We start from the raw sequence: 27,547 nt of genomic DNA on the forward strand, positions 1-27,547 counted from the left end.
GCCTGTATACTTTTAGGCGCAGGCCACCGTACATTACATTAAACATTCTCTATGATCTAAACGATCTCTGTCACAAGATTAATACCTTATCCAACCCTTTATTTAAGAATAACTTTGAATAAACTGTTGAATTGATTCCCCATTAACATTCGTACTGCCAGCGCTTTCCCTGACAAGATGGATAGTTTCTGACTACAATAAGCCGTCAAAACGGCGGCTCAGCGAGGCGGCACTCGGTGCGATCGGCATTCATTATGTATTTCCTAGGCAAAAATGTATGCGGGTGATAGGCCGGGCCAGGCACGGCGCAACAGGTTGGCTACCAACGGAGTGCAACAAGTTATTTGGGCTCCTCTCCAAAAATGCATCGGCCGTAGAAAGCCTGCGAACTTGGCCAGCGCTCTGGCGGAAAGCTGGCTTCCTTCCTGTTTAAGTCCCCTTTGTGCAAAGTAATAGTTTCACCATTACCGCTGCTCTCTTGTGCACTAATTGACTTGCACTTTGCCAAATAGACTGTTAAGTAGGCGTCGTTCCAATGAATTGCCGATGAGTTGAGGTTTTACTTAGTTACAGAGCGGGAGGTGTTCATGGGAAAATGTTCAGTGTTTTGCACTAGTGGTTTCAATGTGGGAACGTTCGCACGGATATAAGTGAGTACCTATGTACCTACTTAGGCTAATGAGCATTATTCGTAAAGATCGGATTGTTTTTATTTTAATTGCATTTGGTTAGTAGAACTATCGTCTGTAAGTACGAGTATAATTAAGGTGGTTGTGAGTACTACTGAGCTAGCAGATATAATACGTAGGCAAGTAGGTATATAAAGTAAAGTATTGATTACAAATAAAGTTAAGCTATAGTACAGTTTTTTCATATGGCAATAAGGTAGCTATTACTGTGCAAAGTAAATTTATCTGATGGTAGAGTTTCTTTCGGAAAGGACTTCAGTAATTGTAACTGAAGTAAATTTATTCGCATGCAAAGGTCTATGTTTACATAGTTCAAAGGCTCGTCCGCTGTATTAATTAGTCGGGCCTTATGTTGTTGGCAGTAAGGTCGACATTGCGACCGTTCAGGCCAGCTTTCAAGGGAGTCGTAGAGCTCTGTTTTCCCCAATTAACGAGCATTATTAGTCTCTTAATTGTTGTTTCCGAAGTTCACTATAATGTTGGTTGGTATTTATGCCTTTGTGCTACACTTGTAACAAAATGGTTGAAACTAAAGCGGTGAAATATTATCCTTTTATTTACGTGCCTACCGAGTACAGAACTTGTTTCTTGTGGAATGGTGTAAAATGTAAAATTATTCGGTTAAATTGTACGCTGTTTGGTTGTCATAGTGACATTTGATAGCTGGTGGCTGGGGACTTATTTGCGGCTGTGGTTGTTAATAGCGTTGGTGTATTTTATTACATTATGCAATTACTGATGCCATGTTCAAGGTATCACCGTTTTTGAATGAGTACAATGCATTAGGGCTTGTACATAAAACTGCGTTGCGACGTCGCATCGCAAAAACCTGCAACAGTAATCAAGCATTTGCCCTGGAAAACTGTCAAAACAGTCGCAGATTTTTGCGATGCGACGTCGCAACGGAGATTTGTGTACAAGCCCTTACTCATGATGAATCTAGATGTGCAGGTTTCCTCACGATGTTTTCTTTTACCGTAAGAGTACGCGGTATAATTGTTTTGGTAGGTAGGTACATGGCGGGATTTGATTCCACAGCCTCACGAAATTATCCGTTACACCACCACATCTCTTAATAATATTTAGTAGTAGTAGGCTCTTACTAAGTTATATTTAGCCACTAGTCCATAGGATTTCAAATAGTGAATACACGCTATATTAGTACATTTTGAAATAGAATAATTTTATCTCGCTTAAGATTTGATCTCCGTGTTTCGTAATGACACCGGTGTCCTTGAACCTTGCCCCTCGTTTAATTTATTGATCATTGTCTCGGAAACCTAATAAAGGTTCATTAGCTCACCAATTATTAAACTTCATTCTCTCTTCCTTCAATATTACCTGCTTATTAAAATAGATGTCTATTTTTAATATCTGAGATTGAATTTCTTCATTTTATATGTGTAGGTAGGGTATTAAAATGTAGAAGGAAGAATGGTTTAGAATCTCGAATACAAATACGAGAACTCGATGGAATACATTAAGTACCTAATACTAATATTTTTTTATGCTTCACTAAGTATTATAGCCATGAATTTTTAATGCATACAAATCGACTGAATAACCTTTGTATAAATTGTAAACCTACCTACGAACACATGATATTTTGAATCATATTAAATTTTAAGAACCTGTCTATAAATTTAAGCTTAAACATTTATTTATTAGATAGGAAGTTGTACTAGTCAATTTAAGGATTATTTACTCAAAGATGACCTCTTGATTAGAAGAGATAAATTATTCAATGAAGCTCACTGCGGCACCGTCCTTTGTCTCTGTACGGGCTTTTACTGTCCTGTGCTTTTAGCTTAATACAACTTTATTGTTTTGACAATTTTGTTTGTTATAATTATCTACCGTTAAATTAATAAACAGCTTGTAGTCGCTAGTACGTACATTTAACGCAAATTAAAGTTTAAACGAAGCACGCTGTCGTGTAAGTTGGTACTAGGTACACTTTTAATTTCCCCTTTTTTCTAAACAAGTACACAACACATACTAGTCGTTGAAAAAGCTGTATGGTATGCCGAAAGAGAGGGACTACCTTGTCAATCTAAACAACGAAAAGTAACAAAAAAAATTGTTTATGAAAAAATCCCGTACTTAACCAACAAAGTTTGTTTGAACCAAAAAGTTTTTCGCGATTTTCCAAAAGTCATAGAGCAAAAGTGGATCAGAATGACCCCCTTGAGGCACCCCCGTTTCCACGAATATCGCAATACCTAAAATATGCAACTATATAAGCTCCTTGAAAACACTCTTCACTATTTCAACATAACATTACACTACATAAAGAGATATCTACATGTGTTGCATCTGTAATCACCACTTAACATTAAGGGGAAGTTACACGCGGCAACATTCGTAATGCCGCCATTGCTAATCCCGCGCAATCCTTCTCCAAGCATTAAGTACTAACATAAACGTTTTAGACCTTTCCATTTGGAAGCCTCAGCATTAACTTTGCTTACTAAGAACACAAGTTGCTACCCTCATAAAAATCGTTAAGCCCATAGGCAGGCATAGGCACTATTGTTGAATAACTGCGCTCTTATAGTCGAGCCTTTAAGTATGCCATCTTTGTGTATCTACAAGTTTAAAGTTGAATAATTAACGAAACATTATATATTTCATAATTTATATCTGGATAAATGAACATTGTAAAGTAATGAATACCAATAAAATAACCATCAGTAAAGCCAGCTGTTGCTAACCAAGTGTTCATTGAATTTAAGGAAAATCGTAGCTACACCTACTAGAGCGTATAGGTTTAAGGTCATAATAATAGCGAGTAATTTTGTCCACAAACAACCTCACACCGCTCATAACAAGCCACTACTTATAATTATAAAGGTAATTTACACTAGTTTACACCCACCCAAATTTCAGTAAAGGCGAAGGCGAATCTGATACGTCAGTTCATCACCTTACAACGTAAGGGACGGGTTACACGGCCGAGTCTGTAGTTTAATGCTTGTTAGCGCATCTTGCCTACTCGTTATTTTGCTGAGTAACATGAACTATACGGGCCCGGGTGCGGCATAAAAGCCGTAATTGATGTCACGATTGTGCTTTTATTGGGGACAAACGAGTAAGTGCTCTCTATAATGACGAAGGTTGTAAAAAGGTTGGATTTCATTATTCAACTACTGCTTATTTTCCTATTGTGAAGTTGAAAAGAAAGAAGTTGTATGCCATGTTTTTCTCGATGGACAAAGGCCTTTTTTAAAGTGAATTCGAAAGTTGGTCTTTTTTGTAAACGCACCACTGGTAACTGATTAATTTAATAGTCTCGTTAAATCTAATGATGGCTTTCAGAACTGCCAAGCAGCACTTTTATAGAAAAAAATAACAAGTTTTGAGCCACCCACTTACCAGACCTTAATTAGACATTAAATAGTTCCCATCTCCATACTGTGTACTTACATTATTATGTAACTCTAGATACATGGGTATAACACAGTCTGTGCAACAGTGTGGCGAGATTGCGGACAGCTAGGAACAACATGAGGCGCGATAACCTCTAACTTCGCATGCACCGTGCAAAATATATTCACTATTAATACCTCCCGAACAACTTGCGAACCTAATTTACACCCAAATTTCAATAGAGCGGTTTCTCAACAAAGTTCCTTCTAGCTTGTGAACTAAACGTTAGCAGCTACTCAAGTTATATCAGTGCCTATTTTACTTAGTTACTATTGTTTGAAGTGCTATCATAATTATGAGTATTAATTCTAGTATGAAACCGTGAAAAAAATGACACAAAAGCTACTTAGATTAGACATAAGTAATTATTATATGCCTTTATTTTACTATCAAATTCTTATTTAAAAATCAATGCTACTGGCTCCAAATCTAATTGTTGGACAAAATAAAATAAATTTATATTTCATAATTTGTTCTTCGTCCGTGAAGCTCCAAATTAAGAGCTATACAAGGTTTACCTTTTCGACCCTCGACGTTAATTTGACTTCATAACCAACACTTCATTACGCAGCTTGGGCAAACAATAAACAGCGTATGTAAACAGTAAAGTAAACACACCGCGTGCTGGCGGCAGGGCCGGCGCTAGTGGCGATGGGCAGATCAGTAAATAACGGGCACTCTGAGACAGAGGGCTTCCTGACAAACCGGCTTAATGGGCCTGCGGGGGGCAGGAAGTGCGGGCGGAGGGGGGCGCGGGCGCAGGAACTGCACACAATGCCGAGCCGCCCTAATAGTCCCAGATAGCCGTCTGTCACAACCCGCCGCCTGATAAGGCAACTGAATCACAGTTACAGATGGCGCCACGTCTCCGCCCATCCAATTATTAGCCGCCATTGTACCGGCAAAAGATCCATTACGACACTAACTTCAGTTTCTTGCCGAGGTGTCGGCAATCATTTTTAGTCAAATACCTCCAAAGACGTCTGGCGGCAGACATTTTCTCATTAAATTCTCTCGGTTGATTAACCCGCTGCCACGGTGCGTTTGACACAGGTAATTGGAAGTCAAATAGCAGAGATCATAGCGATCACAGCTAGCGCCGGCGTCGTGATCTAAGCCTTGCTCTATTGGGGCCAGACGTCTAATGCTCTCATATAAATGGGGAGTGACTGTGGGTTGCTCATAAGGCATTGTTCGCGTAAGTCTGTGGGTAAAACGACGGGCGATAAAAGCTGGCCTAAGCCTCCACCGGACCAACGTTTAATTGGAATCTTTTAAAGTTTATTCACGTAATAAAGGAGCGATGAATTGCCGGCAGATTACATTGTTTAACAGCTATTTGTGGGATTTGGACTAAGCTTTTTTTATTGCCGCATGGGGATTTGGAATTAATGTTCAATTAAATTTATATTTGCCCAACTCATTACAGAAACCATTCACGAGTTTTTTGTGTGTAATTTTCATGTAGGTACTTCCCCCAGGAGAGGATATAATACATATATTTCACCCTCTCACGAAAACAAGACAAAAATGCCTGATACAAAATCAATATGCTCTAGAATGCGGTGGTAAATGCAAAGTAGGTTTCTTAAAGGTATTGGTATCTTCGTATTCTGCGCCGTATCCGAAATAAACGCCTTTTCTTTTATTCATCACCCAATTACAGGTAAAAGAGAATTTCGTTTCTGTTCGCGAGACAAATTGATATTTTGCAATAAGCGGACAGTTGAGTGGCTCCACCGCCGCGACTCCAAGATTGCCTTTTTGGCTTCCTCTTGTTCATTTGGGCTATATAGGCCCCGAAAATGTAACCAATATTCTCAAAGAATACTTACAAGTTGATTTAATAATAAAAACCACCTACAATGTTCGACTTTTCCCTAAATAAAATTACGAACTTCAAATTTTCTCCCTAAATCAATCAACTAACTTTGACAATCAAAACATGCCTTACAAAGCGGTTCACTATAATAAGACAATTATTTTGTTTTGCTCAAATGATAAATAAGGTTAAGTGGAACTTACGGCGGGTTTCTTCTCTCTCGGCTTCCACGAAAACTTTCAACGACTCCAACCGAAATTATTCGCCTAATATCTGTTATTCTCTTTGCATAAAATATTAGGCGATTATTTTTACCTTCACAAAGCCAAAGGGATTCTAAAGTTTGACTTCTGATTAAAAAGTTTGAGACCCGTCGGAGAAAGCAAGCTAATGAATATAGAACTGAGTTTCTTCCGGCGGTGGCTACAAGCGAGCTGCAATGAGCCGAGGCGGCGAGAACAAGTGAAGAAAACGAACGAAAAACCTCTAACCAACTAAAGAAAACCGGACCCGGGGAGACGGGAAAGGTAATATTGATTGGTTCGCCGAACGCATCCAATTTATGAGGAATTGAGGAACCGGCAAAAACGGAATGTCGCCCGAGCCGCGCCGGCCGGAGCACAGAGCTGGGGAGATGACTCTGCTCAACAAATCACCATTATTTGCCGGAAAACACATATGTATTTACATCTATGTTTTAATTGCAATAATAATAAAAAAATCGTTTACTTTCTCATTATAAGATCGATCGTATCACGTGAGTACAAATGCACAGCGAAAAGCGGGTGTCTCGCTTGCAAGTCACCTCTGACAACGCCGGGAATTGCGGTCGTGAGCATGTGTACATATATTGGATTTCACTTTTGTCAACAAAAAAAACAGAGTCGATTGAAGAAATTTATTGGAAATCACACAGGTCTTCTCAGCTTTCTCGTGTCCAATCGACGGCGCACATTAAATCGATATAATCATAATATTTTTGGTCGATCATTTCGCTCAGATGACGAGTCCAGATTACGGGCTTTATCTGATTGTTACTCTACTGGAAGTAATGTGCCCTTATTCCTCTCGTTCGTCGCCGCGAGACGGTGCGATTGAGTGATTGTGCGTTTTGTCTTCCTCTATTGTGTTACGATTTCGTACACGCTGAGGTTGACAATATTTACACGGACAAAGAAATGGTGGGTGAAAATTTCGCCAGTTTATCCTTCCATTTCAGACGCTATAAGGAGGAAACTTGAGAACGTAATTACGGTATTTAGCCGTAAACCAAGCAGTTTGCGTTTCATAAAAATTATAATAGCCATTTTAATTACTTTTTCACAGTGCGGCTTAGGTGAGCTATATCCATCATTTTGCGTACGAAACCGCCGAGATTAGCCAAAAATAATATCTACAGGATGAATTACAAGCGAACTTGGGTGGGCTGTAAATTTACAAAAAGGCTTCAAGATGATAATTAATTTGCTTCCGTTGCGCATCACCTGGGCCCGTATATTTCATGTCAATGGATCGGGAGCGGCCGGCGGCGGGATTAATTCGGCTTATTATGTGCTGCGCGCGGCGACGTGTAAAATAAAACCTCCTGTATAGCGAGGCCGCAGTGCCTGGCCGTCTATGTAACGTTCAGGCGGAACAACGATCACTGAGCGTATAATGATCATTACGGAAAAGCTAAAGAAGAAAACCATAAAAAATAAGTTTTTTAAAGTGTATAAGATTAACGAAATGTTTTATCAATACCAACTATTTTCCATCCAACAAAGGCGGTAGATATAAAACCGTAGCACAAAGACTGTACCCGCTCAATACTTTGATAAAACCTACGAAGATAAAAGAACGCTGGATCTAATCCCCACCGGCGGCGCAAGTTGCTCTAATATCTCAAGCCCTACAATATGTACCGGCAACGTCGGATAAATGAGTATTCGATGCAAAATCTCATCGATGACGGAAAATATCTACCTACAGATATAAGCCACGCAGATTGAAAGCGCCCGGCGAAAACCTATTTTCTCAACGTTAAATAGCTTCTACCGTTTGTGCTACGGACGGATTCTACGTAATTAGCTTATGTTTTTCGTGAAGAAAAAATGTATTGTACCTAGTATTTTGCTGATATATAAAATATAACATTGTGAATAGATTGCTGGATTATTTATGTTCATTGTACATTTAAGTCAAGTCAGTATAATGATGCATGAAGCAGTAAAATATGTGGTTAAAATATTAATATTTCAATACATAAGGTGTAGGTATACCTTAGGTGTATAGTAGGTAGGTCTAACTAACTTCTTAAGAGAAACCTTAACAAATTAAACTTAGGTAGAAATACCACCGACAACGGTGCAAGCTCTAACGTATGAGCCACTGACGGGTAATTAGCACGACGGACTCAAGTTACTCTACGCCACCGGCATAAATCATAAAAAGAATGAAGAAAACCTTTTAACCGCGGAACGAAGGTGTTTTAAATCCAGTTAGAAGATTTCTACTCAGTCATGGAAAGTTGCAGCTAATACGGAGTTCCAGTCAGAGCGAAACTTGCCGGGAACACATCTCCACTTTGCGCATTATCGCGCAAAGAAGCGGGTACATTAACCGCTTCAGTTTTACCGGAGTCTTTCACAGTCGCTGTCGCTCGGAGTCAGTTTTTTACCTCATTAATTTTCATCTTCGCGTTGTTCCTCACATAATTTTCTCTCGAGCGCTTTTCATACGGCCGTGATAAGGCATTCGAGGCCACTTCAAGTGCAGCGGTTTTTATTAAACCTCCATGAAGTCGCTCGACTGGCGACTGCTGATAGCGCTCTGTTTATTTATAAAACACCGGATTCTGCGAGATACTTTTTTCGGGACAGTTGTTTTTGCAATCTGAATAAGCTTCCGGTCGTTAGATACGGTTACATTTGATCCGAAGAGTCTTCCAGGCGTCTAGAGTAAAAAGTGTTTGTTTTTAATTTACGGCGTAGGCAAAAAGCTTGGAAATTCGCTAGCTAAAGTCATGTGTTATTTAGCTTTAAACCGAGCATAAATAAATCGTCCTAATGAATCACCATTAAAGTAGTAGGAAGCGTGTTTCCCGGCCATGAAAGTGAGCATGCAGGGTGAATAGGTAGATATGCGAGCGTCTGTTGAGATTGCGTGGTATGTTCGCTCTGTGCAGCGCTGCTTTGTTATTGTATGCAAATCGGCGAAGCGCCGGTCTCATTGCGGTCCGCGGCTCTCTGCTAAACGACTATTTTCGGGCGCGCGTTTTTACGCTAACATCAGCTAAATTATTCAAGTGCTGCCCTCACGTGCGGACGGAGTAAAACGTTTATGGAGTTCCCGATTCTCTTTAGTATAACTGTTCTTAATTTCATCCGCTGAGAGTTGGAAGTTGCGAGGGGCGTTTTTAACCACGTTTTATGGATTTTTGTTTAAATGAACCATTCGTGGTGTTTTTTTTCTGTAAGTAAGTATAGTAAGTATGCTGTCTGTTTGCAAAGAAAGAAATAAATAAATAATATATTGTAGGAATTTTGTGGTTCATAGTTCTTAGTGGATTAAACACTAATGTAGGTACAAGCATTTTAATCCAAAATTCTAACCAACTCGCCCAAGTATTTTTTCATAGGTAGATACTATAGACACATAATATTTACAGTTATTCCTGATATGCGTGTAAAAATACCTAATCATTTTTATTTTTATTCCTTTTTCAACTATAAAGAATTTTCATTGCACTTCAGTTTTGACCATCCCACCAAAAGTCTTCTTCAAAATTCGCAAACACTCACTCACACACGAAAAGAGTGAATAATTACAGGATGATCCGTTTAATATATGCAAAAAAGGGGGCCTGTGGTGCATATGAAATGGTGGCATATAAGAGCGGCGGTGGCGCGATGGCAGAGCAAACATTCTGGGGCCTAATGACTGGACAAACAGACATCTGCATAAAGGCCACCTCTCAGCCCGGGGCTTGGTTCGCCGCTGCTCTCTTAAATGAGAACCCCCTGTGTCTAGGGGAGGGGGGCTCGCTTTGAGCAGAAACGACGTCTTTTTTTAAGTGGCAACGTTGTGTGTCGACCCGGCTCTGTTTGCGGCCGGAATGAAATGCGGATCAGTAATTTATTTTGAGCTTCATTCGATCTGTCGCCAAGTTCGAGCAGAGTTGCGAACACCCAACTTTAGATGCCATTTCTGGTAGGAAGTTCAGGAAATTCTACATCGTTGTTATAGATCTAGCTAGACGCGCTAAGTACTTTGAACATCTAAATTTCATTTCAAGTTGCGACTCATGTAGAATTTAACAGGGGATAATAATATGTACGTAGGTACTTGTTTTACTATCGTCGCTTACGCGAATACATCTCAAGGGTAAATCTGCGACTAATTGTCTTATCGCAGCGACGTAAACCGTAAAACAGCAAGCCTCAGTGTTGTACCCGCCGCAGGTACACAGAGTAGACAGACAGCGAGCTACACAGATTTAATCTGTGGAAGTTGCGACGTAATGATATGCAGCCAGCAGGTCGGCGCTCGCGAATACAGAATGAAAGTGGCGGCAGCCTAATTAGCTTTTGTTATTTTATGATAATAAAGTTTCAACCCACCCGATTACCGCCCCGCCTCTACCGTATTAGAGTTGGAAAACTGTTCCGAATAAATTACCAACCTAATGCCAATTGATTCGTAAACTGATTTAAACGACTATAATTTTTCCCACCTATTATGTAAATAGAGTCATAATCGTCGCATTGCCGGCGCGTCACGCGACGAGGCCGTGTAATGATATGAAATACCGCGATTCGTATGCGAATTATCGAGTTCTCGGCTTCGAGACGGGGTGGGGAAGATATTCGTCGTACAATATGTTATAGGAGGGGGGAGGGTAGTGATCGGGCGATCGCGACGTGATAGGGACATGGAAATGCAAATATTTTCAATAAGACGCGCAGAGGTGGCGGCAGGTGACGACGCGTGGCGTGAATATCCAGGGCGTCCTGTCGCCGCGGCAACTGTCGCCCGCAGTGCCCTTCGCCTAAAGGTTACAACACACATAAATGTAACGTAAACGGATCGTCAATGCATCGCCTTTCACCCGAGCTTTCCGATTCTTATTAGTGAGCGTTGCCGTAGGGAGCTCATACAAATAATATGAAAGGCTCGAGTTGACACGATCACGATCCCTTTCCGAGTTGATATGTGTGCTGTGACCTTAATGCCCCCCGCTCCCCGCCCCCGCGCTAAGCTCACGTGATACGCTTATAGACATCACTACCTATCAACATATCGAGCTTACGCTTCACAATACCTACTCGTTACTACACGTAGACTCAAAGGAAAACCAACAACAAATGTTTATGTCATAAAGAAACTGATTCATCGCTTACAAGTTGTTACTCGTGGAGTTTAAAATAAACAAAATATTTTTATGTAAGTATAGATTTTGTAATTATTATTAAGTTTTTTACTGGTTGTAACTTTGAGACTTGTTGTAACTTGGTTTAAATAAATTCTGTAGGTATGTAGGTACTAGTGATGTTTTCTTTTTTGCACACCTTATAACAAAAGAGAACTTGCACCTCTGCTGGTGGGTTGACTGTTGGAAAATGATCGAAGGCTTAAGTCCAGTCAGGCCATTTTACTTATATTTATATAAATTTGTGCCAGAAAAAAAAATAAAGAAATAAAAAATACTAAAAAGGAGCTTAGAAGACGTGTTCACTTGTTTACTACTACTCGTATTTAATCGGCACACTACACATCTTGCGACTTCATTCTTTATCTTACTGCAGCAGGCGACGGCCGCGGCCGGCTCGTAGCAATAAAGCGGAATGCCCAGTTATCTTTGATGACGTCATAATCCGCAGCTGCGCAGACAGGCCCTATCTACCTTTGATCTGACCTCAGCCGAGTACAGACAGCGGGGGCAGTCTTTAGGTGACACTTTCGGAATTAAAAAAATCGATTACTGAGCTACGCCCGTCCAAGTGTCTCGTTTCTTATAAACCTTGAATTCATTAACACTAACTGGAAGAAATAGTAGCAGCGCAATAAATGCGTAAGTACATATTTAGATTTAGATCGTATTTACGTAATAAAATTCAGCGGAAAACGCGCGCCAAACGTACGCTTTCGTATGTAGCGAGCTCGGTGTAATAAATAACAAACACTCGAAAAACCGTTTATTCCTAAACAAACATGTGCTGTTATCAGCGCGTCTTCATTGGGCGATCGCCGATGCCGCGTTTAATAAGGGTGGGTAGGTTGGCTGTTTGTTTATTTAGCCGTGGAGAATCTCTTAATTTCGCGCTGGGCGGCCGTAAAGGGTTGCCGCTGCGTAAATAGTGCACAACTACGCCCCACGCGCCGCTTATAACTGGCCCGGGCTTCTCTGTTTGTCATTTAATACGGCCTTATTGCCGTGCCGTGTCGGAGATTTTACGCAACCGTATTATATCATTACGCCATAAACGCCGGCGCCGCCGGTACGAATTGTCCGTTATTACAGTTTAGGGTGCAAAGCGCAATTGGAATTGCGGATTTTTCCGTAAGTATGTTTTCGGTTTTCGGCATTCTGGTTGTATATTTCTATATGTCGGTTATAATTATACTAAGGTATATGTATGAGAGGTCTATAATACTCGTATCACGTAATGAGTGAATACAGACACTATGCTGTATTTGAAAATAATCTTTAGTGACAAATCATTAAATTAATTTAACAAATTTCAGCTAATATGCTAATCTGATTTAACTGAAAGAATTAAAGTACTTATATAAAACTTTCTCAGTTGAAGCAGATTATACCTATTACTAGAACAAAGAAATGTAATATAGCATGTGCCTTGTACCTATGTATGTGCCTAATAATGATTTACCTCTCTTACCAATCAAACTTGGGACAGTAAAATCAGAAAGTTTTGATGAAGATGGCAGGTTTAGGAGGTGCTTACGCAGGCATGTATAAAAGATAAGTTCCTCGGTAAGTTTGTTTACTAAGGTCGCCGGGAGGACGCAGTGTGAACATGCCCTAATATAGACGCTCCAATAGGGACGTTATAATTAATTCACGATAATGCAAACGGTCCTAAGCAAGCAATCAAAACAAACCGTTTCATCCTGGAATAATAATGTTATCCTTTTTTGCTTCAGTTTCGAGCAAAATTTGGTATTCGGGAAGTCTATTTTCCCGTAAACTCTGGTCGAAATTAAAAGTAAAAATACTTTGCGTATTATACCTACTAAATATTTATTTGAAACAAATAAAATACCAAATTTATTAGGTGCTCTGAATTATAGCAATATACTTACACACACACACACATAAAATACTTATACCTAATAAACATGTTTTATATTTTGGTATTAAATTGGTGCGTGTAAAAATTTATATAATTCATATCTAGTTCTAGGCTAGTATAACGGATCGTGTCAGTCATAGTAAAAAAAACAGTTTCAGGTACTATGTGTTTCACAAAGTTGCGCCCATCACCGTGTGCCTATTCCACGCTCCCCCGCGGCAGAATAACATTTCGGAGCTGCAGCGCCGGCGGCGGCGGCGGCGGCGTCGACAAAAACGGCATTAGACTAGCGGGCGCAAATCCGGGCCCTTTTGTCCGTGCCCTACGCACCAGATGAAAGGAATTATCGGGCCCACGGGCGACGGTGACGAAATTCTATTTCGTATTCGCTGATTTCGGGTGCTACAGGGACTTTGTGTCTCCTTATTCCTTTCAGCGCGGGATTTGCTGAAATTCGCCTTTAAATGTTGCGGCGCTGCGCGGACCAATCAGTGCGGCTTCTAGTTATTGGATGACCTAGGTCGAACCGGTGGAGTCTTACGTACTTTTTAATATAAATGTGGAGGAAGTTAGCTTAGTGCATTTAGACGATTGAAGAAGAATATAAATCTATATTTCTCTAAACATTTATCGTGTATTCAAACGGCTCCGCTTAGACACAATTGTTTGATATAAACACAAGTACAATTACTGCATCCGGACACACATAATTGTTGCAACAGAAGCAATGTTCTAACGCTCACTCGAGTGAACCGGGTAATAACTCAACCGAGCTTAATTCTTTTATACTTCGCCATCCGCTCATTCCAAAGATCCGATTTAACAAATCCGAAGCCTACAGATAATCACTATTTTATCCAATTTAACAATTTCTTTATCGTCTCGTCCGACTTAGAAGTCAGTCAGTGTGCGAGCAGATTGCCTTGTTGGTATTCAGAGTTGTAAATGGAAAGAAGCAAGATGCTATCTCGTTCCGTCATAGATATTAATGGCGGTGACTTCGATCGAATCGAATTTGCATAAAGAAAAGCCGAGAATATTAGTGCTTCAGGCCGTGGACAGAGCTGAAAAAATCACCGGTAGTTCCAGAGACTAGTACGAGTACGGACTAACTTAATAAAATTCTTTCGGAACTCCGAGTATTGTAATTGAATGTGATTTTTCACGAGAAATTTTCATTCATAATCGCTCTTGAGGAAATAATCCTTTGTGCGACTTGAAAAAGTGTCTGCTAAGTTTTTTGTTGGATAGCTTCTTTAGTAATAATTTTCTCACATTAACTTGTCAATCAAGTATGCCTCCAATTACTCGTATATAAAATTTGCTATTTCACGTGGGACTTTGTTCACATTTAATGGTGTGACTATTGAGTTGAGTATACCCAGTTTAGTTGAATATAGCCGTGGCACGATGGCCACCCTACCAAAGGGGTCACTATATTATGACAAAAAACTAAGTTTCGGAGAGCTGATGCGCGAGTCACGAATCTATTGCGTTGTATTAAACGTAACGATTGCACGACAGCTCTCGTTCGTTCCTTATTCGTTAGTATAGATTAACCCCCCAGGGCGCTTGGCCCCATTCCACTAATTAAAAAGTTAAGCGCAGGCCGGACAGCCAATTTCGTGAGTTTTTGCCGACAGACCGACCGCAGCCGTCGTTTTGCATTTTCGCTAGTCGACTCCGCCGGCAAGACGTTAATGATCATGTAAATAATGTTTAACGAGTAACATTGTAAATAAAACTTGCGTTTGAATGTTATCTTAATGCTACTGTGTAATGTGCACCCTGTGCAGTCCGTCTAACCAATTAATAAAAAAGTGAATATGTTCGTGGCATACAAGTTGCCAACACCAAAAAATTATTATTCTTGGTAATTTTAATTAAAATAACTTAGGGCTAATATGTAGTTAAAAAAAACTCTCGTCTTTTACTGGCAGTTTCTATAACTCTATCTACCGATGACAGGTAGTTACTTTCATATTATTTTGACACATAAGTTACAACCTGTCAAAATCGTATGAAAGTAGGTACGGTCAGGTGCAGAGAAACCTGACCCCCTCTCATAGTAACAATGTTTCTGAGAGGGGTCAGGTATTTCTGCCCTTTACTGTGCCTGTTATCGGTAGATAGAAACTGGCAGTTACTCGTTGTATAGCAAGTATGATCGGACTCTATAGTAGATGGTGATGATGATGATGAAGTGTGTACTTACCGGCATAGTCTGACTGCCGTGTAAGCTCGTGATGGCCGCTTGCGCTTCTTGGTGTGAGCTGAACTTAACGAATGCGCAGCCTGAAACAGACAGAAAATAATCGTGTTAAGTACCTACTTAGTAATAATGGCTTTCTTAATGTGAGGAAAAGCAATATACTGTATTTTCATAAACTCTTTGGTTCCTTTTCAGTTGTACCTATAAGTGGCTGTGTGACGTGGAACACAAAGCTGAATGACTAAAGTGGCCTTTAAAGAGAACTTGGCGGGACATGAAATTTTTAGTCTCAAGTTTATTAGAAAAACGGCCCAGTAATATCTTGGCACAACATCGGCCGCGATGGTTAAAAATGATATCAATCTTGGGTGTTGTGCAGGGCAGGTGCGCCGCGGGGAAATGAATAATCTTGTCGGACGGAGGCGGGCGATTTACGTCATGTCTGTGTAATGAGGAGTGATGGATCCGCCGGCCTCTGATGAGGATAAGATTACCGCCCCCGCCCCGCGCCTCACCGCCTCCCGCCCGCTCTCAACACCCTCCAAATGTAAATCAGTTAGCCAATTACAGCTGATTCAAAATCCCGCCCGAACGTGTATTAGTTCCGACAGCTTTATAAAGCTAACCCGTTTTCCCTTTTCGTCGGAAATAGTTTTTGTTTTAAGCTTGTTACACAGTTTTCGGCCGAAAACTAGTTTGCAAAGTTGCTATTTGAGCGTTTATGATTTGCAGATATTTGCTTTTGTTCATCGGGTGAATTATTACGTGTAAGTACTTATACTTTGCGAAAACATCGTACATCACGTTTTTAATCAGAACCTTACCATCTGTAAAAGGATAGATAGAATGCGCAATGAACTACGTCATATGCTTTTGCGAAAAAATAAGAAAACGAACCAAACAAAACAGGTAAAAGTACGAAAAACAATTTTGTACTCTTATTAATTCTGATCTCGGGCGAGTAACGTTTCACGGCGAGCGAGCGACGACGCAGAAAGGGCGGCGTAATGGCTCTATAGAATAATATTTGAGATTTCATAAAAGACAAATTTTAAAAGGCGACGATTCGAGGAAGGAATTGACAAGCGGCGTCGGTCCAGGCGGCGCCGCGGGCAGCTCATTACAATAGAAATGACAATGTTAAACCGTTCGCGAACCTTCGCCCGCGCCGGTGAAGCCATTACGGGAATGTCAGCTCGCAAGTGCGAAGAAGTCAAAACTTTGCCGGCAAACAGTGCACTATTTACAGCTTCCACATTCGGCGACGCGCGGGCAACTTGCCTGCAATTTGTTAACCCTTTATCGCGCGGAGTGCAGGCGAGGGGCGCGGGGGGCGCGGGGGCACGCACTGCGTGGCCGCCCGACAGGTAACTTGGCCGTCAGCCAAAGATCTGTTTTCCTGTTGTTGGCAAACGCCAAACTCACAGATCAGTTTTTATCGCGCGAAAGGCCTTTATAACCGACCGATAGCGGGCTCCGTGAACCGAAATGTTTTCGCCTCGCCGCCGAACAAATATTATTGGATAGTTTTATATATCAACGGCATTACACGTTAAAAACTTTGACACTTACGAGAGAAATGTGGTGATACGGAATGCGAAAAATGACTTCAGTCGCAGATATCGCATTGACAGAAAACTCATTACACCGTGTAGCGCTACGAGGCTGCGTAGCTACAAACAGATAAACATCCTCTTTATTGCTGCAATTTCTTACGGCGGAGAAATAACAGCGTCTATGTTTTGTAAACATTCTACTGCTCAATACCAATTAGTGATTTCCAAACATCGTGTGATCGCCGTCGCCGGGCGGAGTCGCAGGTCGTATGTTTACTTGTTAACAGGATAATTTAACAAAGGTCGCTTGGAGTACCCCTTGCTTTGTGTTTGTCGAATAGGAAAAGCCTTTCATGTCTGTCAAAGACGTCGGCTTGTATAAACATACATTTCGGGAAAGACCTCACTCCATCAACTCAGAGTACCTCGTATATTAGCCGTAAGGACACTTCTGACAGATTTTATATATCCTTCAATCTTTTTCGGATACACTTCATTGTAACAAAGACAAATGTGTTCCGGTTTTGCGAGCTATACAATATTACCTGCGAAGTATCTTGTATTTCGTTTAAGCGAGTAAAAAGGATAAACATAAAGGTAACTTTTGATGGACGTTAAAAGTTTTGCGTACTCAAGAGAATTATAGAGACGAAGCGATCGACTGAATATAACTCTATAGGAAGAAAATATTATACGCTACCTTGAAACTCATCCCGAAAACCGGGACTCCTTACAATCTTTCATTTTAAAGTTGAACGGGGGAAGTTGCGAGCGCTCTGCCGAGTAACTTCGTAATGCTTGGAAATGAATTCGCGAGCAGTGTAAACAAGAGAGGTCCGATCACCCCCTCGATCAGCTTGCTACAGTTAGCTAAGACATGCACACGGAATGTCTTCAATGTTCCGAGCGACAGAATAGAATAGAATGTAATATATCTTTATTGGTCACTAAAATAACAGGACAAAAAAATACTTGGCGTAACTTAGTGTAACTTAGGTATTTTATACTAATAACAATGAACAATAGGCGGACTTATCGCTAAGAGCGATTTCTTACAGAAAAACCGTCAGTTACAGAAAAAAGGAAAGAACTACATACTTACTAACATAAATAAACCAAAAATACAAATAATATTTACATATTCTAACTAATAAAATATATAAGTAAAAAAGATGCTTGAGATATTGGATAAGATGTTGATACGGATATTCTTGTTCAGAAACTAAGCATCCGCGATAAGTTGTGTTGAAGGATGAAATAGCTGTTTAAATAGTTAATTCATCATGTGCGTAGCGGTATCAAGCGCACGCTAATCCGGACACAAAGGGTGCTCCGTGCCTCCAGTAGCTCGGCCAGACGGAGCCTACACTACCCGGCCCGCGGCATAAATCTCCAGAGGGAACGCTTTTAATTAACTATCGTCTTACAGTTCAGGTGTACAAGTACAGCGGAAAAGAATTAACCCCCTGTATTGTGCCCCGCCGCTGGCGAAACGGGAGAGCCATTTCGAGGTAGTAAAAGACGCTTAATAGGAAAGCTAATATTCACGGGTATAACATTAATTATGCTCTAGAGGGTTATGCCGTAATCTCTTTCGCTAAAACCGTATTATTGTAAGTAATACAATATAGGTGTGGAGTGTAAACTTGGATGTTAAGACGCTTAGCGATGCTGCGTCGGCCTAAATAGTTGAAAATTTAATTTTGGTCGTGTCGGTATTCTTGGTTTATAGGGGAACTAATTAGTGAATACGAAAATGTATGTGTATGCGGCTGAATACTAAGATCATAGGAACACGGGGGGTAATGACGCTTTGTGGATTAGATCTGTGAGCTGCCACTTGATATGTAAGGAAGCGTTTGTGGCTTATGACATCAGCGATACGCTGATATTAATACCAATAGCTCATTAGGATTCTAACTTTGATATTTAACCTGCCATACACTGAACTAAATAGATAAGGGGATTAATGACTTGAATTTGTTTGAATCAAAGTTATACAGTTATTTTCTTAGCGTGCCACTGACGAACATTAGAGCTAACCTAGGGTTTTTCGCCAAATCGATAGTCCTATGGTTCTAACAAATTTGATCCTTAATCTATAACAAAAGTAAATGATCCATACATATTTAATATCTTTTATTGAACTCCCTACGTTACATGATTAGATGCACTATGCATTCTGCAGACAATCTAATAAGGTTACTTAAAAACTAACTTTCCGGTCGCGGCGAGAACAATGAAGGGGTCCGTTTAAAAATTCAATCCCGCCCGAGGGACCAAATGAGATCATTGAACTAACAAACTTATAGGTAGATAACCATCTCCTAAACGCGATCTCGCTGTCAAAGACGTAATCTAATCTGGGTGCATGCTTCTAGATTGCGCTATTTTGATAAAATACGCCCCATTTCACATAATAACGGAGCTTATGGAAACTGTAATCTTATTTTTCACGTTAGAGGTGGATCTTGTAGTTTATTAGACGGTTCAAGTTGGCTGCTGGAGCTTGCTACGGGTTACTTAGATGTTATTAAAAGCTCGTGTATTTTACATGTTTTGTGGGAAGATATTATATTTAACTTGATAGTATTTCCAAGATCACGATAGTAAAAGCCAGATGAAAAGTCATCAAATCTTAGAGTAAAAGCCAGGTGAGAAGTATCCAAATCTTAGTATACAAATTAATAATATGTAATACATTAATATTTGTAATTGTTGATATGACTTTAAACTAACGCGAAGGAACGCACGCTTGTAAAAGCTGCGAACAAATAGATAAATCAATATTATCTACACACTCAACAGATCCGAAATCGGATTTGTCTCTCGTTAAAAATGCCAGCTGAAAGTGCATTCCGCGAGTTTGTTAACACCGAGCGTCTTTTGTTTTACAATCCACTTACATTAGGAGAGTGGAGCGAACGCCGCGACCCTCACAATAGCTCAATTTGAAACTCGAACAATAGCTCCCAAGTCGTTTTAAACAGTTCTTCGAGAAGGAGTTTGTGTGTAACGACTTTACGCACGATTGCAAAATGGCTATAAAGCGATGTGAACCCGCTTCCAGCGCGTCAGGCGCTCAGCTGCGATCTCCGTCGAATTATCGTTAGTTTGGGATCATGTACGCCGATCGGCAAAAACGAGCCGATATATTGTAACGGTCGGAAAACTTATTCGGCATAAGAATACGGTTATGGTTACGAGTTCAGCGGTTATTATGGCATTTAGCGAGCGTGGTGTGTTATTTTTGGCTTCGCTTATCAAAACAAACGCATTACGTTATTTTCCACTATCCAATTAAATCTTTTCTACTTTTCTTTCCGAAAACTGCATTTCCCTATTTTCCTGGCGTAAGGCGCAACCAGTGATCAATCAAGTGAACAAAAAGCCGTGAGTAATGAAAAGGGATGGTATAGATGGTCCGATAGTGTGGAAGCGTGGAGTGTCGTGTCCGCGCGCAGACGGATGGCCCGTCGGCCGGCGCGGTCGCCGCATGCATATCCGACTCACGCAAGTCTGTAAGTGCCTTTACAAAATTGTTATTGTGACGGGTAAAGCTCTATCTAAGCGGTATCACTGTAGTGGTAACGTGAACTAACGAATACCAACTTAGTAGTTGTAATATTTTGAAGTAACCCGCTACTGAAATAGATTATTTATATTTGAGTGTCTTTACCTAAATAAATATGAGAAATAGTGATATTTTTTAACGAGTATCAGATTAAGTAATAGTACTTAATATCTTATAATATTTTTTTATTGAGTTTTATTCAGCTCTTCATCAAATTATTCAAAGCTTCTCAGAAGCCTAATAAACCTTGGTCTTCTATTTATATTTTATGCGTAAACTTGCCGAGACCAGACCAATCTTAGAGGTGACTTTATCGAGACAAAATGGTTTTAGCGGTTAAAAAATACGCCCTCATTTGTCATTTATATATAAGCGCAGACGATTTTTTCACCTCAGCTCTTCAATAAATATCAAGAGAATTAGCACCCGCCGTTCTTTTTTCCACCTACCCGCAGTTAGAACGTAATACTGACCTAATTCTTCTGGGAACAAGACCATAATAATAGAGGAGTAGTGCGATCGTATTAAGAAGGCCTGGAAGGGTAGATAACGTGGAGGCGGCGGTTACTCAACCAGCTAATTGCTTACGATAGATACAGCCTTCACAGCTATACGTGAACCGAAGACGGCCAAGAAATACAACCTTCCGTCTCAATGATAAGGCTGTAGATCGCTTGCAACGTATTTCGGACGACCTAAAGCCGAGACAGGGTGACCGTGGCAAGGTTACCTGGCGGTTCAACAGATTCCAACACTAGCTATTCATGTTTAAATTATTAACTTTACATTCATAGTTAAAAGGTGGTGTTTTGAATTTCAGATTAGGAAAACTTTTAATATTAACGTTAAGTTTTTTATTGCTAGGTAAATGTTAAAGATTAATTTTGATGTGTTATTGAAGACAGTGCTTGAAATAGCACGATCTATATGGAAGGTATATAAAAAACTTCACACTTATTGATTTATTTCCCGACGATGATTTTTTCTAAATTGTGCCAGTAACATTACACCCTGAAGTCAAACATAATGCTACTAGTCGTAATTGAAATGCAACCGAATAAATGTTATTCAGAATGCTTATGTCATGATTTTCTTTCAGATTACGAAACAATTTTTGAAATAGTCTGAATAGGAATGTGTTGAGTAGAGCTACGGCCGTTGCAAGGTGTCGTTCGACTCCGCACGCAAGAAAACTATTTCTCAACAAAAAAACACCATCAATTTAACTAGGCTTAAAGAATAGTAAAGATAATTTTTAACGTTCCCCCCATTAGATGTTTTGTTAAGGTAATTTTATCGCATTTTTTACGGCGACTTAAACATTAGGACAGTGGGAAAAATAAAACCAACACTTTGTAGTTTCAACGGCAAATATTTTAAAATTAAAAAATTAAGCACCACCTTTGGGCTCCTTGCTTACCAACCTACATAGCAACACTAATAAAAAAATATTCCATCAAATCGGCATGAAAATGCTAATAAGAATATTCTGAGCTTTTCCTTGCGCATTTCGGATTATGCTGGCAACACTGTAGACTACACTTCAACAACATTGTGCAAGATGCCGGCTCCGGTTCCTCACCACGATTAGTGGTCTACACTCTTAGACTAACAATATACGAACTAGATGAAGCGTCAGTGCAAAAGAAACACTCCACTTCTTTAGAAGATTTATGACGTTATTCATTGGTACAATAGTCATTATGTTGAACATAAAACGTTTTCACAGTAAACAAAATGCTGACAGTTTTTTTGCTTTGTTTCTGTATGAGATACACCAGCTCGTTCGTATCCTACTAGTTTTTCTGTACCTACTGTAGATTGGATTGGTAGAAAATGCTTTTAGCATTAAGTCCATCATTTGTACACTTATACAGGGTGTTGCAAAAAGGGTATACTAAGCCGAAACCTACATGTGCAGCATGGTATATCTAAGCCCGAAACTGAAAAAAAACATTGTTCATAGAAACTTTGTTGGTCACGTGACTTTTTACTATGATTTTTTTTTTTTTTTTCGCGAATTTCCAAATTCTGATTTCAGTTTCGTACTTAGATATACCATGCTGCACATGTAGGTTTCGGCTTAGTATACCAATTTTGCAACACCCTGTATTTCATATTTTTGCAATAAAGTATCAAATAAATAAATGAATATATTATTAATCTAAGTCTACAGTGTAGACTCTTCAAGTCTACACTGTATAAGCTCAGATACTTCACGGGGATTATATGTTAGTTTATATTGAAACGCATTATGAGTAGTGCTTCAACTAACATGTACAGAAGGACGCTAAGCGTAAAACTTTCGTCTTAGTATCGCTCTTAATTCGAGTGTCGTAAGAGTTAAGTTGTAGTTGTAAATAGAGAGTGACTTTCTGGGATAGTTTGTTTTGTTTACAATGTAACTGAGTTTGAGTGTTTCTTTGGATTTCATTGACACTTGACAGGTTTTTGTCTGATGTTTTACTGAGTCACGGGACTTACGTTACGGGATTTAATTTTGGTCATCAGAATATTTAGCTACAGTGTCGGAACGGAAGCAGTCTGAATATCGGCAAGAATAAGATAAAACACATACAATACAAACGAAAATATATAATCAGTATAAGTTACAGGAAATAAATAGCTTAAGTATACCTTTACCAATTCTTATTAATGCCTACCTTTCATACTTTACCTACCCTAGGCCTTGAAATAAATAAAAAAAATACAAACCTAGGAAAACGAGCAATGTGCTTCCCTCTTAACCCATCGACAAGCGATATAAAAACCCCAACCGCCGTCTGGCGCTGGGTAATAAGAAAATAACCACGAATTTAATTCTCGTTTTCAAGTAGCTAGTCAAGTTAGCAGTCGATCCAGAAACTACGTACGATCTTACGTCGATGAGCGGCTGCCGCCATCCGTGAAAATAATGGCGGCGAACTAGCCGACCGATTCTAGAGCACGCCGCGTTTCTAGATGGGAGTTTTTTCAACTCTATTTTCCTTCCTAAGGTTGTCTGGTACAGATTGCTTTATACAATAAGGCCGTTTTTTTGTACATTTTTTATTTTTAAGTATTATTATAGTATTTTTTCTTTTTTGGTGCAAACAAAGAGGTTTGTAGTAATTGTAAACGATTTTGTAGCATGGCATGAAAATTTAAAGAATGAGTAACTGTTTATCACTTTTGGTGCGCTTAATAACATGGTGCTGTGGATAAAATTATTGTTATTTTTAGATAGACTTTAATCAAATCACGTTATCTATCTATAATTCTCTATCTAGGTCTATCAATTAAAGCTAAAATAATGAATATTATTTTAATATAATACAACGCCATCTTTAAATTAATTTAAAGATGGCGTTTGTAACAATCTATGAATTTCCCTATTTGTCGTCGCCGTTGTCGGCGTAGTCGCGTGTTGCCGAGCGAAGTCATTGATCGGCCGGCATGTGCCCTTCTACCTCACTTTACTACTACCGGAATTGAAGGAAAACGTCGTGAAGAAATCTGCACATCTAGATTCTAGATGTGTATCCTAAGTGCATTGTTGTCATTCAAAAAGGCGATACGGCTTGTGACTTGTCATATGAGTACAAATGTACAGCGAAAAGAGGGTGGTTCAATTGCGAGTCACCTCTGACTACCCTTTCGGGGATTAAAGTCGTTAGCAATGAGCATATATGTGTATGTTTCATTTTGCTAGGTATAATTAGCTAGTTGGTATCATAATCCTAATATGTACATATTATTGTACTTGGATGCTTACCAGACTCTTTTGTGTTTTGATTCTTATTTTCTGTGACATAGCAGTATTCCTTTGCAAATATTGTCGTGCACACTTGTCACTGTCTTCATATTTATATGAATAGGTAAATTACGACAGGAAAGCGAATATGAAATGTAATAAATAAGGAAGACATACAAACACACTCTTGTTTTAGATTACGTTTGTAACGAAGAGAATTCTGCGATCCGTTATTTAATATACTCTGCGATCTGTTATTTAATATACAAACTTGGTATTCAGCAGTGAATACTAACTTTAGTCTTTTGTTTGTAGAATAGAAACGTTTTCATTCATCAAACGCTTTTTGAATATTGTTAGGGAAACATTTGAAGTGACGCAATAAGGCCAAAGAAACCCTCTGTTTAAATAAGCTTACATCAAAGATGGAACAAAAATATAGGCTACCATTGGAAAGGAAATAAATAGAGGAATATTTGGTACAAACAAAAATATCGCTGAAAAAGACCCGCTGTTAACATCTGTTAAAGCGGAGTAAGTACACAAATAATAACAAAAGTATCTCTATTCAAAGACGTTTCAAGGATAGAATAACCTCAGATTATAGATTAGGATATTCCTTATTTATATCTAAGCGGAATTTTCCTGCATAAAACACTTAAAATCTGATTGGACGGAAGAACAATTTACGATTCGAAATAAATTATAAAGTATCATATTATATTATTCTATACCTAACATAATACTTATAATGGTATGTAGGTTTATATCACTATAACAAAACTATTCCATAACTTAAGTGATACTGATTGCGATATGATTAATTAAAATATAACCAATAACTTTAAAGTAGGAAATTTGTACTTTGATAAATAAACTACCCTAAACGTTTTCAATTCAAAGCGATTTATAATTGCTAAAGTTATGAGAATAAATAAACCAAATGTTTGAGCGTTTTCAGATAGGGCTGTGCAAAAGGTATTCATATTTACAGTTCAGGCAAAGATGGGTTTAATGCGGTAATCAAAGTGGTTGTTTTTATTGCTCTGTATCTAATTTCACAGAACAAATTCAAAGAACCCGAGATAAGAATCGTTGACCCTAAGAGTCTCTGAGGAAAGAGATAAAAATCAGCTCCTGCAAACAGATGTAAAGAACCCTATTTATGTACACGTATATATCTACAGCCAACCCTATAAAGACTGACACAGTTTCAGGAAAAAAAAGATGAAAATGTCATTTAAGGAAAAGCCGTATAAGTGGACTTACGGAGGGTTCCTCAGGATAGGTAATTTCGCCGGACATGCCTTTATTTCGTACTCGTACGATACAGACGTTGTCCCCTAATTTGCGTTCAGACCAACCTTTGCCGGGAATAAACCCGAAACCCCGTGTTTTGAAGGATAATTGTTTAATTTTAAGTATCAACATTCAACACTGACGAACATTTGCACGACATGAGGGTTTGCTACAGTCGGTCGACTTCCGAGGGTGTAGGTGTGAATAAATACGTTACCAACTACACAATGAAAGAATATTGTAAAGAGGGAGAAGAAGGTTCGTTTTTTATTATTAGATTCTTTATTGCACTGTACTTATGCCGTATTGTAAAACGTATTTTTTCTGTGTACGTAGACCATCGGAGTTCTTAAAAGCTTAAATAATATTTTTATAACGCAATCTTGAAACGTTTACTAGTGTGATACGGACACTGTCAGGTGAGCGTCTTCGGCACGGCTCATCTCATCCGACGGCGCCCAATCTTGACTCCAATCAAATCTACTTCATTACAGCCCCAGCGCGCGATACGCAAAATATCCTCATCTCGAACGCGCCTAACATCATTCCTCATATTCCGTGACAAGACCCAATAATACGGCAAATTAAATAATTCACTGTTATTGAAAAGGCAAATTAAAGGAGTTCATTTTATTACGTTCTTGGTGTATTGCAGACGTTAATTAATTAGCGTAAGTGCCGGTGAGCTGAGATGCTCATTAATCTGCCGGACCCGGCTCGATCGATCCTCGCGGTAACAGAACTCTTTATTACTTTTGTTTTCGTTTGTACTCGACGGTTCTCATTCGAACGATAGTTTGTTCGGATGAAAGTTCAAATCGCGAGTAACTCGGTGAACCTTCGTTTAATTTTGCAGGGTTTAATCGTGTTATTTTGTTGCTTTTTTCTATTATGCTCTTGACTCTAGCCCGAAGCTGTTGTTAGATCTATGGGTCCATTAGAAAATGTTTAGCAGAATGTTATTTATTGACGATTGTGCTCTGGACATCTTTACTGGGTTTAACATTTTTTTATTCATGAGCATTACCTAACATAGTTAGTAACAATAGAAGCTATTATTATACTTGCCATATTTTGCCTTTAAATTATTATTTGAGTGTTTGAATAAGAAGCATGTTTACCAAACGATGATATATACGTTGAAGAAGTCGCAGCCCAGCACATTTGATATGATTACGCGATGCCTCGGCGAATTCAAGAACACGGCTCGAGAATATGTGTCACATAACGTAATAAAACAATCTGTCACATCGCACTGAGAAAGTAACATATACATACGCAACCAGTTAAAGAATAAGCGTTTGTATATGAGTGGCATATAGAAATAAAACCTTTTTATATAGTCGGCTTAGCAGCGGATAGTTAGCACCGCAGAACTCGATCTAATCGCAACGGATAATCCCAAATCGATGAGCCGCGTAAGCAGCGAGGCTCCGCGACCCACCCCGCCGCACTACGGCTGGCCAATACCACCACATCGTTATTATATCAACACTTTCTCAACCAATTTCATTGTTTGTTTACGCAAATTTATGTCCATCCTGTTCCTCGTTTATAAATAACGCATCGTGGATTCCATGCCCACATTTACAGTTCTCTGCACAAATAAATGTGATGAAAACGTTAGGGAAGAGGTTTTAATTACAAAAATATTATTAAGCCAGTCGTCGAATGAAAGCAATTTAGGCAAAAATATGAGCGGCCGGCCAGCGGAACAAAGGCCGAGATTTCCATGTATAAAAAGCATAAATAATTTTGATTGTGGCCACCGTACACATAAATAAGGAAGGAGGTTTGACACCCGGCCGTGTGCAAACACGCGCGAGACCAAATAATGTGTCTCTTGAAGCGAGAGCGGAGCGGGGCGGAGCGGCGGCGGACGCTGCGGCGGATAAAAAATAAATACTGAGTCGTGGTTACAGACCGCGAGTACACACT

The 27,547-nt window shown here is 39.4% G+C and overlaps 1 protein-coding gene across 5 annotated transcripts in view; it reads right to left on the reverse strand.

Annotated features, from left to right (window-relative positions):
* The window catches only part of LOC105385214 (CUGBP Elav-like family member 3), a 388,314-nt gene that overhangs the window by 14,847 nt on the left and 345,920 nt on the right, over positions 1-27,547 (reverse strand). For all 5 annotated transcript variants that reach the window (XM_048624354.1, XM_048624353.1, XM_048624352.1 and 2 more), the window contains one exon: positions 15,451-15,530. In XM_048624354.1, the coding sequence (XP_048480311.1) occupies positions 15,451-15,530 (80 nt within the window). The remainder of the gene's footprint in view (positions 1-15,450; positions 15,531-27,547) is intronic.

The sequence above is a fragment of the Plutella xylostella genome, chromosome 12, assembly GCF_932276165.1.
Source record: "Plutella xylostella chromosome 12, ilPluXylo3.1, whole genome shotgun sequence".
In the NCBI taxonomy this organism is placed as follows: Eukaryota; Metazoa; Arthropoda; class Insecta; order Lepidoptera; family Plutellidae; genus Plutella; species Plutella xylostella.